The sequence below is a fragment of the Macrobrachium rosenbergii genome, chromosome 55 (genome assembly GCF_040412425.1).
Source record: "Macrobrachium rosenbergii isolate ZJJX-2024 chromosome 55, ASM4041242v1, whole genome shotgun sequence".
In the NCBI taxonomy this organism is placed as follows: domain Eukaryota; kingdom Metazoa; phylum Arthropoda; class Malacostraca; order Decapoda; family Palaemonidae; genus Macrobrachium; species Macrobrachium rosenbergii.
Window position 1 is genome coordinate 90286730 of NC_089795.1, and position 16306 is coordinate 90303035.

A 16306-nucleotide genomic window follows, 5' to 3' on the forward strand; every position below is an offset into this window, starting at 1 on the left:
GGCCCAGATCCATTAGAACCTGAATCAACCTCCCACCCCTAAAATTAGTTTTACTAACCCTTCGAGATCTATTTTTAGAAATGAATTAAGGTATCTCGTTATGTGTAACATAGACTCATGTGATAACTGTAATTATGTATATTTTGATTTTATTGTGGTAGATTAGCTGTCAAATTTAGAAGACAGAATACACGCATGATACAAGGATAGTACAAAATAATACAGACTATCAATGTTGATGTTGCACCTACGTAGCAGATGTAGAGAGAGAGAGAGAGAGAGAGAGAGAGAGAGAGAGAGAGAGAGCGAGAGAGATTACACTATGTATATACCACAACTATGTACAGATATTTCATTGGTTACTGCGTGTTTTTGTACAGCTTCCACATGGAACTAATTACTAATTTTGATTGAAATGTACAAACTGTCTTGGTTGTACAATTCATCCATGAACTATGTACTAAAATGATGTCATAAAATTGTGACTGACTTGCTCTGTTGATTTGTACTACTTCAAATGTACTTCTTACCATTTACCAATGTTCAATTTGCTTTTTTGCTTCTCCGCAGTGAGTAATTGTTCAACAAAAATTATTCATGTTGTTTGTTTAAGTTCACATCAGGATGTTTTGTTGCTTTCCTGTTGACGAAATTATTATTTTGTTTATGTAAACCGTCCCACCAAAAATATTGAAATGTCGCTATTCACATTTCTTGTAAATTTTGTTGCTTTCCTGTTGATATTATTTTTTTTTTTTTTTTGCAAATTGTTCCACCAAAAATATTGAAATGTCTCAATAATTTACATTTCTTTCAAATTTTGTTGCTTACCTGTTGTTGAAATTATTTTTTTTTTTTTTTTTTGCAAATTGTCCCACCAAAAGTACTGAAATGTCTCAATAATTTACATTTCTTGCAAGTTTTGTTGCTTACCTGTTGTTGAAGTTAATATTATTTTTTTTTTGCAAATTGTCCCCCTAAAAATATTGAAATGTCTCAATAACTTTACTTTTCTTGCAAATCTAACTTCATTTCTGTTTCTTTCCAATTGTTAATCATCTTCCATGTCTGTTTACAACTGTCTTCTCTTAAAACGTGTCTGATATTACCCCTCCACAATGATTCACTTTCCTCCCTACCCCACCCAATCATTTCAACATCTGATTTCAATTCCACCTCCTGCTTTAGCCTTCTAATAATTTACTTTTCTTGCATATCTAAATTCACCCTTTTCTTCTTTTCAACTGTTTTTAATCTGTGTCTGTCTCCAACTGTTTTCCCTTTTGATAATTGATATCAGATAATTCTGTATCTGTTTGCAAATGTATTTTTTTTTTTCATCATACTTGATGTCAGATCATTCTTCACCACAGTGATTCCCTTCCATCTCTCCCTCACACTAATGGTTCCAACTTCATGCCAACCCCACCACCTGCCATAGCCGTTTTTTTGACCACCGCCTAGCGCTAATGAACGCTTCCTACGTTCTCTTGTCTTCATTCTAGTGTGAATGGTTACGTGGGAAGCACAAGCAGAGAAGTCAGAATACTCGCAGAGCCAGGGACTGCCTTTGGGACGTATGACAAAAGGTCAGCCATCTATGAGAATCGGAAAGAGGGGGAGAGGGAAATCTCTATAGATAGATAGATGATAGAGAACTAGATAGATTACTCACCTCGCACATTTTTAGATCCATGACTCTGACACTAAATGTGGCTGTTGATTTTTCTTTTAGGAGATGAAATATAAAAGAGAGAGACTTTTCTGTGGCACAGATCTAGATGTTTTTTTTTTTTTTTTTGTGTGTGTTTTAAAAATTAACTCACTGGATTTTTTTTTTTTTATTTATTTAATGAGTGTTCTAAATTCAATGTTTTATGGCGTGGATGCGAGATTAACCGTGATTACGACTGGCGATTAAAAATGTTTTTAATTTCTGTCTCAGCTTCTGTGATAAATAAAAAATAATAATAGCCTGATAATAATACGAAAACAATAGCTGAGGCAATTGTTAGCAAGTCGAAATAACACAAAAACAAAGCAAAAGTACTTAGCCATTATTAAACAATACTTACCTACCTCTTTTTTATGTATAAAATCTAAATTAGAATTAAATAAAATTATTTTTATTCAAGCATAAATAGGCAATTGTGTTTCTTCCGTTCTAAATACAGCATGAAGGCCTGTTTGTGTATAAGTGAGGCTTTTTATTAAATTTGCCATTAATAGCTATACATATTCATGCATTCTTTTTTACATATTCATCACATTCTTTAGAGTTTATTTATTTGTAAAATTAGAATCTCATCTTAAATATGGGCTCTGCAAATTAAATCCGCTTTTCATATCACATTTTTTATCTCAATAAAATTAACATACTCATGCAACTAAGATTTCAGCATTTGTTTATATAAATATCAGTCTATAATTTCTCTAAGTAATTCAGCTACATTTCGTAATAGATTTCATTACAAAAAAAAAGTTATCTTTTGCCATTGTCTATCTGAAAGCTGAATGGAAATTGTATTCATATACAAACTCTCTTCACATATACATATACAGTACATATCCATATGCACATATACATTCTAAAATATTCACAAAATTTTATAATTGCAATGAAAGGGTTGTATGTATGTATATATATGTATATATATTGTATGTATATATATATATATATAATATATATATATATATATATATATATATATATATATATATATATATGTATATATAAATGTATATATAAATATGTATAATATATATACATACATACATACATATATATATATATATATATATATATATATATATATATATATATATATATATATATATATATATATATATATATATATCACTGTGCTATTCATATTTTATCACTGACATTTCCAATGACATTTCCAAGCACATGACTGTCGCACAGAAAATATTTTATTGCTAAAATTCAGCGCAACTGACACTCGACTAATTTTTCATTGTTATAGATATTTATAGATATAGTTACGATTTTACCAGACGACTATTGTCAAACAAATTCTCCTGAGTACAGAGAAAGAGTGACAATGAATTCATGCCTTTCTAAACTATTGAAAGATAATAAAAGTATTGATTCTCTTTTAGATTATTTTTTTTCCTTAGGTAATTTTGACATTTTTCATTTCCACAACTCTTCATTTTTTAATTTCGTTCCTTGCACAGATTTACAATGCATGCAAAACTTCGTGCTTGCCAAAATCAATTTCTTCCTATAAAATATAATGATGAGTATGATGATGATGATGATGATGTTGATAGGGAACCCAAGAGAGAGAGAGAGAGAGAGAGAGAGAGAGAGAGAGAGATAGAGAGAAAGAGGGAGAGTGGCCTCAGATATCTGAATATCAATCTAATTTCATCGTGGCATTAATTTAAATAGAATATATTATTTCTCGCATTGATAAAGTACTCTGATATCTGGTGCTAACTCTCTCTCTCTCTCTCCCTCTCTCTCTCTCTCTGTCTGTCTCTCTCTCACTCTCTCTCATGAAATGTTAAGTCTTGTGGTAAATTCGTAGTGTTGGTAGACATAGCTGGTAAATATATAACATGTACTTTGTTTTTGGTGTGTGAAGATATCTGTGTTTGTTGCTATATATGTATGTATGTATATATACATATGTATATATAAGTATATATATATATTTATATATAATATATATATATATATATATATATATATATATATATATATATATACATATATATATATATATATATATATATATATATATATATATATATATATATATATATATATATATATATATATATCATGGTACTCAAAGAGTTACAACATGAATGACAGAAAATTGAAAATATACTTTTTTCAACCTTTTTTTCTATAATTCTTGGAAATGAAAATAACTTAACTGCAGATATATTCAAGGTTAAATTAAGTAGATCAGGGATTAGAATTAAGCAACTAAGCAATCTTGTTTGAAAGAGATCCTATCTTATGAATATCTTATCAACATGTTTCAGAAATTGGCAAATCCTGAATGCTTACTACAGTGATCCGGAGGACGAGCATAATTCTTGATTAACCAGGTAGATGAATCATTAATGAGATTACCTGTGTAACCTGTGTCACCAAAGGACCCCTAAAAGAATGAATAAAATCAATACCTTTTTTTTTTTTGTGTCACTAGTTACCTCTACTACTGCTAGCTGTTGTCAATTTTGATGTGACTGGACATTTCCTGAAGTGACAAAACACTGACATTGTCATCTTCCTAGTGTCACTGAAATAATGTTAACTGTGTATATATATATATATATATATATATATATATATATATATATATATATATATATATATATATATATATATATATATATATTTCTTTTAAACACCCCTTGCTATAAAATCTGTGATTTTGAGGTTGTTCTTTTGGTCCAACTATAATTAAGAAGCTGGAATAGGAGGTGAGTCACACAACTGGTGAAACAGAGAAGGGAGGCAGCAGGACTTTTGCAGAAAGTTCGAAAAACAAGAACTGTGAATGGAAGCCAAATTTTGAATATATGGAGGAATATTTGTTGGGCCAACTATCCATTAAGAAAATGAAGTGTGGATGTTAAGATTGAATGAAATATGAAATATAACTGTTGAGGAGAAATCTGTGCGCAGTGCCTGTTGAATTAGGTAGAAAAATGGATTAGAGTCTTTTGAGTTGCTTTGGGCTTTGGGAGAAAATAAAAGATTAGCGTCTTGGTGAAAAGAGAGAATAAATGGGGTCTTTAAATGGAAGGGCCTTTGTATTTAAGTATGAGCGTTGTATTCTTAAAAATAACGGCTGTGGGGCGCTAACCAAATGGCCAGAGTTATTGGGTTTACAGTTTCCAGAACCTGAACCACTTTTGTGAGAACTTACATAAAAACTAAAAAACAAAGTTTACTGATTTAGAATGAGCAAGGACATAGTGCAGACGAGAAGGAATGAGTGATTAATGACTTGTTGACTGAGAGAAGGCCAGATATTAATCACTTTCAGACGCAAGAAAGGGCAGTGCAGAGAGGACTAGTTAGTGAGTTGGTTCTGAGTTGCTTGAAGGATGAAAAGGTAGTGAATGAATGGTGTTGGTAGTGTCAGGCTGATTTTGAGGAAATGGTAAGGAGCAGGGGCATGTTAGCTTAAACATTTCATAGTTAACTTAAAATGTTGCAGAAGAACAACTTGTGACAGAAGTAAGTATTGTCCAGGAATGTGACAAAATTGATGATGATAACAAAATTTTTGAGAGAGCTGGAATCTGTTTCTGGCTGTTTGGAAAACAAGGGAGGTTGGGTGTGCTAGGTGATTTAACTGCAAAGGTAGGTGATAGGGGATGCAAATGGTATGGCTGGTAGGTAATGAGTTCCTGGAGTAAAAGTGAATAGAAAAACTACAGTGGAAGTACATTAGTGTCATTAACAGCTCAGTACACTTCAACAAAAGGATCGTCAGTAGTGCATCCGGCATCAACCCAACTCACCTCATACACTGAATCATTCACCTGAATGCTTCATGCACTGTCTCTCTTCCTGATTATCAAGACCCTTTCTTTCCCATAATTCTCAGTCCACAAGCACTTTCCTGGTCTTTCTGTTTTTCTTTTCCCTAACTAATTGTTTTCTACTCTTTTTTTGCATGACCAAACCCGTTCAGAACACTCTGATCCAGCCTCACCTTGTGCTAACCACTTGTATTACCACTTCTGTATAATCTCTTATTTGTCACTTTTTATGCTATATAAGCCATGCAAACAATGATACCCTGCTATCCTTTCATTTTCTTTAAATATTCAAACATTACTTCCATAAAGGAGTTAGCTTAAAGACCCCTTTACACCTTGGCTCACATGGGGACCCCAAGTCTTTTCTCAATTTTTCACATAACCTGTAACTGAATTTTAAACTCTTTCACTTGCTTATGCAGTTTCTACTCATTATACTTTTCACGTCTGTCCATCCATACAGATATTAAAGCATCCATGGAAACAATGCACAGCCAATCTTTACCCAAAACTAGTCACTCCCCGATCTACATAATTGTCATACGCTCTTTGGGTCCACCATAAATTTTCATCAACTCTCAACAACTTATTTTCTATGCCACACATCTTCTACACCCTATTTCTCATCTCTCTTTTATTTTTTCATAAGTTCCTTAGGTCTATGTATGTCCCAGACAGCGTATGGGTGTTTGTAAACCCATATATGTTTTGTTAGTGAGTGCATTCAAAATATGGCATTAGTATTGCATAAATGAGATATGTTTTATGAAGGACCTCACCTCTGCAATTTATTTCTTCCACCCTAAGTTTCACAGATCTTCGACATGTGTTTATCAGTGTGTTTCAGTGTGGTTGATGCCATGAATCTGTGTAGGGTAATATATATGTGCCTGTAAATACCAATAGCAGGTCAAACCACAGGGAAAAACCACTAAACGTGACCTCAAGTCCTTTGGAGATACCTGCTAGACACAGGTAGTATCATAGCCAAACTAGAAAGCCAAACCTTTCACACCACAACCCTGATTCTTCAGTGTCCCTTTAAATACTGGTTCCCAAACAGTCACTGTATCTGTCATGTTGCAACTCTTTGGCATCTGTGCTCCTTAGTCTCTCTGTTTTCCATGTGTGCGCGCGTGTGCGCGCGCGTGCTCTTCAACCCCAATTCAAATGCATCATAACTGTTGCTAGTCATACCTGTGTGTATATGTTTGTGGCGCCTTTGTTTATTTATGATTTCCCCCCTAAAAAGAAATCACGCTCCTGAAACCCCACCCCACCCCCACCCCCACCCCCAACCCCCTCACTCATTGTTGTATGTTCCTCTCATCTTTTATCTCTCATTTCTCTCTCTCTCTCTTGCAGGGAGACCACTCTCTGATGAAGACGATTAAGACCTCTCTCACTTAAGATGGAGTAAAGTAAGCCAGGACTAATTTAAGAATTGGTTTTAGATCTTCCTCCTTTTTCCAAAATTTTTTCCTGCCCCCCCCGGGATTAAATCAACAGTCTACATAGTTCTTAGTTTTCTTGCTAAAGAGAAAATAAACATCAATAGTTTTCTGACTATCGATTTTAGTTTTAGCAACGACAAAAACTTTGAAGAAACCAAAAAAAAAAAAAATGTATCTAGTTGTCTCAAGATCTTGGTGAAAAACTTTGCTAAAAAATGCAAAAGAGTATATATATATATATTTTTTTAAAGGGAAAGTGGGAAATAAGAGTATTTCATCTTGTATTTTGCTTATTTTTTCCCCCCCGTGTGTATTGTCAGCTTCGCCTTTTTGCTCAAGTGTTTATTTTTGTAACCACGTGACATGACACTCCCAAATTTGTCGTCACCAGGCAAATGAATTTCACAAGTCAGAACGACAGCGGAGTTGCTGAACGCTGTACTCCCACTGAATTCAAGAACCACTCATTGAGTTTGTCCTGCTAGATGTTTTTTAGCTATAACCAACCTCAGTGTTGCTATGTATGTTGTGGTAGTTGTTATAACCCTTTTCATAGTAGCTTCTTATCATTCAAGTTTTGAACCGGATGTACCTCACAGGAAGACAGTGTCCCAAGAAACGTGTGGCCTACATGTTTTGTATACCCTGAACTCTGATGCCATGCATCGCAGTTTGCAATAGACTGTTATACTTCAGGAAATTTAGGATGCATTTTAAACATTTATATTTACTGTAATAGTGGTTTTTATGCCCGTCATTTTTACCTGTCATCAGTGGATTACCAATAGTTTTAAAGTGATTACGTTTTTTTAAAATTTTTGTTAAAGCTATATGATTTATCATCACTGATTTAACCCGTTTGGTAGTGCGGCTACAATTTCCTTAGTTTTTAGGGAACTTATATTACTGATTTATTTCTTTCAATGAGTGTGCATTGATGGAAATAATTTTTGTGTAGGATGTTTAAATTATATTAAATCATTAAATGGTCTGAGGTGTTTATAATTCAAGTAGTTTTGCACAGTTTTGGGATGGTTACCAAGTTCCTTCATTTGGGTGCTACGTAAATTATTTCGAAAGTAGATAGACGACTCTTTGCCTTGCTGAATTATCCCAATTTTGCCTTCAGCAAGTGCAGATCTTTAGCAAATAAGCCCCTGACATCGTAAATTATCAAAATTGGAGTCTGAAAGAATTGTTTACTACCAACAAAAGTAGTCAAAAGAAGTATTAGAACATTTTTTTATCTTCAGGGGATTTCAAATACCAATCTCATGACGTATATCTGAGTCCTTCCAAGTTAGAATAGTGATGTACATCAAGTAGTTATTAATTTACTGAGAATTTTACTGATGATTATTGTAAGGCCTCATTCAAATTTATCAGGTGAGCAAAAGCATTTACCCTTCAGAAGTCGTCCTTGAGATTAAGAAAACGGAGAAAATTGGTGATTGTAAGTGTCTCATCGTTAGTGAACATTCTCTAAGCAGGCATGAAATACTTATAAAATGTGGCCTTACTTTTCATGACCTCAGAGAGTGAAAGTAGATTCAAGAATGGATTTTTTATATAACTACAAACGAATGTTAATAATTATGTAAATTATCCGTATACAAGTCAATTACTATTTATCTTGCTTTGTTTTTCAGTAATTTTGGTTAGTATATTGCAAAATGACTATATATATGATCTCTCACATGACGTATGCACAAATATATGTAATATTCATGACATACAAACGTGATTTATTTATAATAATATTAGCTTGTGAACGTGCATGAAATGAAAGGAAAATATTAAATATTAATGAACAAATATATATAGTAAATCACAGTTTTCATATTATATTTGAGGCCCTGGAAGAATCTCATATTGTGACACCAGCACCTGATTCTTCTCATGAGAATCGATTGCTGCCAAAAACAGGAGATTCTAGTGTTAAGAATCTTCTGCTATAATGAGTAACAAAAGAATCTAAAAGTATTGAATTGATATATATCATTTATATGTTTGAATGGTATTTTCTGTATTTTTTTATGTGATTCACTTATTTTTCTTATTTTTCACTTATTTTGGTTTATTTTTCTGTGGTAGTAAATTATTTTGGTTTATTTTTCTGCAGTGGCAAAATATTTTGGTTTATTTTTTAGTGGCAAAATATTTTGATTTATTTTTCTGTAGTGGCAAAATATTTTGGTTTATATTTCTGTAGTGGGAAAATATTTTGGTTTATTTTTCTGCAGAGGCAAAATATTTTGGTTCAGTTTTCTGTAGTGGTAAAATATTTTGGTTTATTTTTCTGTAGTGGAAAAATATTTTGATTTATATTTCTGTAGTGGCAAAATATTTTGCCCCTTCAATAAATATTTTGGATTTATATTTTCATGGCGTTTGCCTCTTTTAATATTATTGATTTATCTTACTACAGTGGGTGAATATTTTCTCTGATATTTTTTTTTTTTTTTTCATTCTTCATGACGTTCCATTGAATAGAATAATTAGTCTGGTCATTCAGTAAAAATTATCATCACTTAGAAATCAATAGCTACAAGGTCTTTTGCATACCTAGGGTATAATGCCCAGGGTATAAAATGACATGCTGTACGATTTTCCATTCTCAGTGGGCTAGCAATATGGAGCAGTATTTTTAATTTTTTTTTTATTTTGGTTACAATTCATAATTTCCTCGTATATATCTTTTACATCTAAGACAGAATTTTTGTCTATTTAGAATTCATTCCTAAATGTCTTCCGCCTGTGTGTATATGTATATATATATACATATATATATGTATATATATATATATATATATATATATATATATATATATATATATATATATATATATATATATATATATATATTTATATTTATATTAAGCAAGTATCTTTCTGCATTCTCAACAATATTTTTTAATTTATTTATTACTGATTTTAAAACGATTTTAACTTTGGTTCATTACTTTTTTAATATTATACCTTAAGTTATTTTAATTTTTACTATTTTTATCCAACTCTGAACTTTCTGCACAGCTTTTGTATTTTTTAAAGAGAACTCTAACATATTTTTTGTCATTTTTGATTTTTAAAAAATTTATATGAAAAAAAGTGTCAGAACCCATGACATATTTTCAAGTCAAGAATCTGCCATTGCCATAGCTCTTTTCTTGCCATGGCAACTTCTTAAAACCTTTAGCTATATATATATATATATATATATATATATATATATATAAATATATATATATATATATATATATATATATATATATATATATATTTAAAATATTTTTGAACGAAGTGAAAAAAGGATTTATTTACTAGGTACGGTGGTCTACATTAATGTTTTATCATCAACCCAGTAGCAAAATAACTTGAAAATAATGCTAGGAACTAATATTTACTACGTAACTGACCACAAGGGATACCATTAACTTATGATATTTATTCTTAAGTATAAAAAAAATAAATCTCACACAATGAAAACGGAAAATTTTTATAATAAACGGAATCTTTCAAGTTGAGATGATTAGTTTTAAGTAAATAGATAAATAATTTACACATAGGAAAGGGAACTGTTTTTCATAAAGGCGAATTATTATCAACAACTTGAGATAATTAATTAATCTTATATATAGGAAAGTGGAAAAAAAAGGGAAATTATTATCAACTAATAAATTATACATAAAAAAACAAATAAATTATACGTAGGAAAGGGAACTTTTTAAATAAAGGGGAAATATCAACTTAAAATAATTAGTTTAAGTGTAAGGAAAAAAAAAATAAATTACACACAGAACATGGAACTAAAAACAATAAAATAATTGCTAGTTTATATAAGAGAATTAAAAACAAATCTGATAAACTACAATTGATAACAAGCAAAGAGAATTGCTCGTTACCGAAGAGATTAGATGTACCATAACACTGCATTAGTTGCTGATCTATAAGTTTCCATTCTTGCAAATACAAATCACTGAAGGAGTCAAAAGGTGACATTAACTAAAGTCCCCCTTTTTTTCCAGGATGGCATAAACCAGTCAACGGTAGCAGCCCTCACCTGGAACCAAGGGCAAAGGCGGACTGCGGGCAGATTCCAGGAAATGCCGACGGGATTCCAGAAGCGTTCCAGAACGAGATTACGCGAATGTAAGAGTCCGGAAGCATTCCTACAGGATTCCTTAAAAAAAAAAAAAAAGTAAAAGGACAAACTGACGAATTCTATAGGGATTCTGGGGAGACATTTAAAAGATAAAAGTGAACACGGTAGTCCAAAAGATTCCAGAATGGTTCCTGATTTCCTTTTTTTTTTCCTGGAAGTTGATGACAGAGTTTTCAGAGGGCTAGGATCCAGAGGCTGCTGCCCCCCCCCCCCAAACTTGAAGGCTTGTGTACCAAAAGGGCGTCGATTGAGTCAAGGAGTTCCCCGGGTGAGGACGAGGAGAAGTGTGTTTGTGTGTGAAGATGCTGGTCCCGAGAAATGACGACGGTTGATGAAAACCAACTGACGGCCCCCCGCCCCCCGGCCCCCACTGAATGCAGGCGCCGCCGTAGAATCACCGAAGAATCCGTGGCAGGACGAGATAAACGAAGGCCGGAAGGAGGTGCACGAACGGACGAATGGAAGACGAAAGAAAAAATTACAAAGAGGTTCCTCTAAAACAAACAAACAAACAAAGGCCCTCCTTGTCTCTGGCTGGGGAATGCAAACACCGTAACACTGAAACGTCACAGACACACACAAACACACACACAGACAAAAAAAGGAGAAAAACTACAAATAAGGAAAAAACTAAAGCCAGTTCGCCTCTCCGAGGAAATCTTCTGATTGAGCCCAGGAATTCCAAAGAAGGCTGATCTGACTTCAAGAAAGGAAAGGGAAGACTCCCTTACCTTCTTACCTTAAAGGTAATGGAAGATTTATACAATTACTTTTCCGAGAAAAAAACAGGGAAAAAACTGTGTATTTAAACGCTGCTGGAAAAACGATTTCTAAACCAGGCAATGGAATAGTTATTGATAAAAACGAAAGGTGAATTTCCTTTAGAAAGTTGTGTCTGATTAATGAAAATCTTTGTAGTGAAAAGTGAAAAAAAAAAAATTACAAGAAAATATTGAGAGAAGAAAACATCAAGAAAATATTATTACTGCGACACGAGCATATCTGAGGTTTTACAGATAAGAAATATTATATTGATAAATGTGAATCGTCTTTAAAATAATTATAATGAAGAGAAAAGTGGGAATAATTAAAAATAATCAAGAAAACACGAATGTTAAAAAGGAATATCTGAAGTTTTATATAAGATTATAATACTTGAGTGAACAATGATTTTGAAAATGAAATTTCAGAGACACAGCTTTGTCAACAGCGGTCCAAGAGACTGATTAACCTAAATCATTATAAAAAAAAAGTGTTGTGAGTTCTTCACAGAATGAACAACGTGAACAAATAAAAAAAAAATTATGAACAGGGTGAACAGAACTAGATCATAGATATTGTTCATTCGAATCAGACGCTCAGTGAGTGGAAAATACATAATTTATATGCCTAATTTTTTGTTAATTTAACACGTAGTGAAAACTTATCAATTATTTACCAGATGAACAAATGGAAATAAAAATGATGAATATGATGATTATTTAGTGTTGATGATAATGATGATGACGCTTTTTGTTGGTATAGACTTTACGATAAGCTTATTCCTTCATTCCTTAGGAGATAATATCTTACAGGTTTATTTTTGATGCAATTAAGGATCATATAGCAATGTCAATCAATACTTATTTTAACTTACGTGCTTTGGCGTGTAAGTAAATGAAACTCCTGCATTTAAATGCATTTATTTCTTATGTATGTATGTATGTATGTATGTATGTATGTATATATATACATACATATATATATAAATATATATATATATATACATATACATATATATATATATATATATACATATATATATATAAACATATATATATGTATATATATATATATATATATATATATATATATATATATATATATATAAATGAGTGCGTATGTGAGTGTGTAAATGTATTTATAGGAACAATTTAGTAAATCTATATATTACCTCTATACACAAAAAAAACATATTTGCATACCTGCATAATCCATTATTTATAGACAAGAAAATTAATGTATTCTACAAGCAGATATTATACACAAAAAAGGCGTTATTTTATTTTTTAATAATGGGTTAAATTTTAAAAAATGCAGATATCTTAGTTGATTACACGAATCAAATTTTGAAAAACTGAGTAAAGATATCTTATGAAGGCAACCATGTCCTATCTGAAATACAAAAGATTCCTGTCTTTCAGAAATATTAATACAAAAAAATTTATGTAAAAAAGCCACTTGATTTTATAAAGTAAGCAAGTAAAAAATGTGCCGAAGTTTCTTCACAGCAATCGAGTTTTCTGTACAGCCGCTACAGCGTATAATTAATGTCACCGAAAACAGATCTATCTTTCTGTGGTCTCGGTATAATGCTATATGAGCTGCGGCCCATGAAACTTTAACCACGGCACAGTGGTGGCCTGTCCTATATCGTCGCTAAAAGCACGATCATGGCTAACTTTAACCTTAAATAAAATAAAAACTACTGAGGCTAGAGGGCTGCAGTTTGGTATGTTTGATGATTGGAGGGTGGATGATCAACATACCAATTTGAAGCCCTCTAGCCTCAATAGTTTTTAAGATCTGAGGGCGGACAAAAAAAGTGCGGACAGAAAAAAAGTGCGGACGGACAGACAAAGCCGGCACAATAGCTTTCTTTTACAGGAAACTAAAAGCATATTCAGATTCGGATTATTGTTTATATTTTCAGCTGCTCAAATACGATTTGTAAAAGCAATATTCTGAATTTAGTGTCTTTCCTTCTGAAAGAAAATTAGATTTATTCTGAATATTTAGTAATATCAAACTATAAATCAATAAAGGCATGTCTCCACTAATGAACCAAATAGCACACTCACATACACAGACACAAACACACACACACACACATATATATATATATACATACATACATATATATATATATATATATATATATATATATATATATATATATATATATATATATATGTGTGTGTATACATATATAGTAAATCCACACTCATTATCACATATGTAAGTATGCAGTTATGTTAATTTTATAGATTACTCTCTTTCTCTTTCACTCTCTCTCTCTATCTATCTATCTATGTTTCTGTCTTTATATATGTATATATACATATATATATGTATATTTATATATATATATATATATATATATATATATATATATATATATATATATATATATATATATATATATATATATATATATATATATATATATATATATATATGCAAGATTTACAATAAATTAAAAAAAGTTAAATATCTCAAACTACTAAGAAATAAAGAGGAATCTTCCTTTCTAAATATAAAGATTTAATACTAATGGTGTTCGAGTTATCAATAACAGTAATAATTATGTTGTTAAAAAACAAATAATTGATTTATGAAAAAGTATTTAAAATTGAAAAGATTACTGAAAATACGGGTAACTCAGTTCCCTCTCATGTTGGCCTGAAAAAATATCTTAAGAGTCAATTTGTTCTCTTTTCCCATCCCAAAGCAATAAAAATATATTATAGAATATATATATATATATATATATATATATATATATATATATATATATATATATATATATATACATCAAACATAATTTTATATATATATATTTATCAAACTGAAAAGCTATGTATTCATCCAATGCAATAAGTTGATGATTTTTCTTTACTCGAAATCAAGTCTATAATGAAGAAAATAAGAGCTGAAATTAATTATATTATTTTCTGACTTAATTTTAGAATATAGAACTTGGACAGAACTCGACTTTTTAGTTCATAGAGAATTAATAAAAAGAAAATGAATTATGGACAAAGAGTTCCGGAGTAAAGTTCCTATACAAAGGAAGGTTTACCAGTCAGGTAATAATAATAATAATAATAATAATAATAATAATAATAATAATAATAATAATAATAATAAATAATAATAATAATAATAATAATCGCATCTGACAATGTTTAACACGATTAGAGATACTAAAACTCATTATCAAAATAAGATTGAAACTAAAGATAATTTTTTTATTTAACATCGGCCTAAAAATGTATGCCTAAAACATCATGCAATTAGTGTTTACTTAGACAGTTTAGTTAATTCTTTTTAATTTATAATAAGCCTAAAAATGATTGCCTAAAACATCACATTTGACACACAACTGTCATCTCAGATGATGAGATCTTTTAAAAATGAAAAATTTAAGACAATTTTCCTTTTTTCCTTTTAACATTGGCATAAAAATATTGACCTAAAACATCATGTGATTAGTTGACATGCAGCTGTCATCTCAAGTGACGAGAGCTTTTAAAAACGAAGTATTTCGATGGGGATCAGTCATTATTGTCTGAGAAAAATGTGGAATTCAAATTCTGAAAATTTAACACATCTGTGTTCATAGATATCGAGTAGAAGTTAGATAATACATTTGATGGAATTATATAAATATGTTTCAGTAGAGATTTCTGTACGTCTTCACTGTTAGAAGGAGAGAGCTATCCTTTGTTTTTAAAGTTTATAGATATCTCTTTATTATTCTTTATATTCTTAGTGTGCTTGTCAATGGTGTGTATATATATATATATATATATATATATATATATATATATATATATATATATATATATATATATATATATATATATATATATATATATATATATATATTCTGTTAAAACAGAATTCCATCAAATATAAGGGAGCCCATAGAAACGCCAAAATGTGGAAAATAAAGGCTATATTTCAGAGACTAAACTGTCTCTCTCCTCAGGCAAATACTTGCCTGAGGAGAGAGGCAATCTGGTCTCTGAAATATAGCCTTTATTTTCCACATTTTGACGTTTCTATGGGCTCCTTATATTTGATATATATATATATATATATATATATATATATATATATATATATATATATATATATATATATATATATATATACATATATATACATACATACATACAAGAAGCTTGTGTGGTAATTCCTATGTAGAGCAGACAGTTCTTATCAAGACAATAATTCTTATAAATATATAAACAGGGACCGTTTTAATATTTCAGTTACCATGTCCGCGCGTGAAAGCCACACATACTTGTATTGCCATGTATATTAAATATTCTACGACTGTGAAAAAGAAAAAAATTTATAAAAGCCAGGAACATGTATATACAAA

The 16306-nt window shown here is 30.7% G+C and overlaps 1 protein-coding gene across 12 annotated transcripts in view; it reads left to right on the forward strand.

Moving 5' to 3' along the window:
• Positions 1-11773, forward strand: part of LOC136835641 (uncharacterized) — a 296026-nt gene extending 284253 nt beyond the window's left edge. For 4 of the 12 annotated variants that reach the window (XM_067099447.1, XM_067099446.1, XM_067099453.1 and 1 more), the window contains 3 exons: positions 1506-1589; positions 4024-4089; positions 11018-11773. In XM_067099447.1, the coding sequence (XP_066955548.1) occupies positions 1506-1589; positions 4024-4081 (142 nt within the window). In that variant the 3' untranslated portion in view covers positions 4082-4089; positions 11018-11773. Of the gene's footprint in view, positions 1-1505; positions 1590-4023; positions 4090-6903; positions 6960-11017 lie in introns of all 12 variants that reach the window. The other 8 variants (XM_067099449.1, XM_067099457.1, XM_067099450.1 and 5 more) reach the window with 5 other exon arrangements.
• Positions 11774-16306: the final 4533 nt, after the last annotated feature.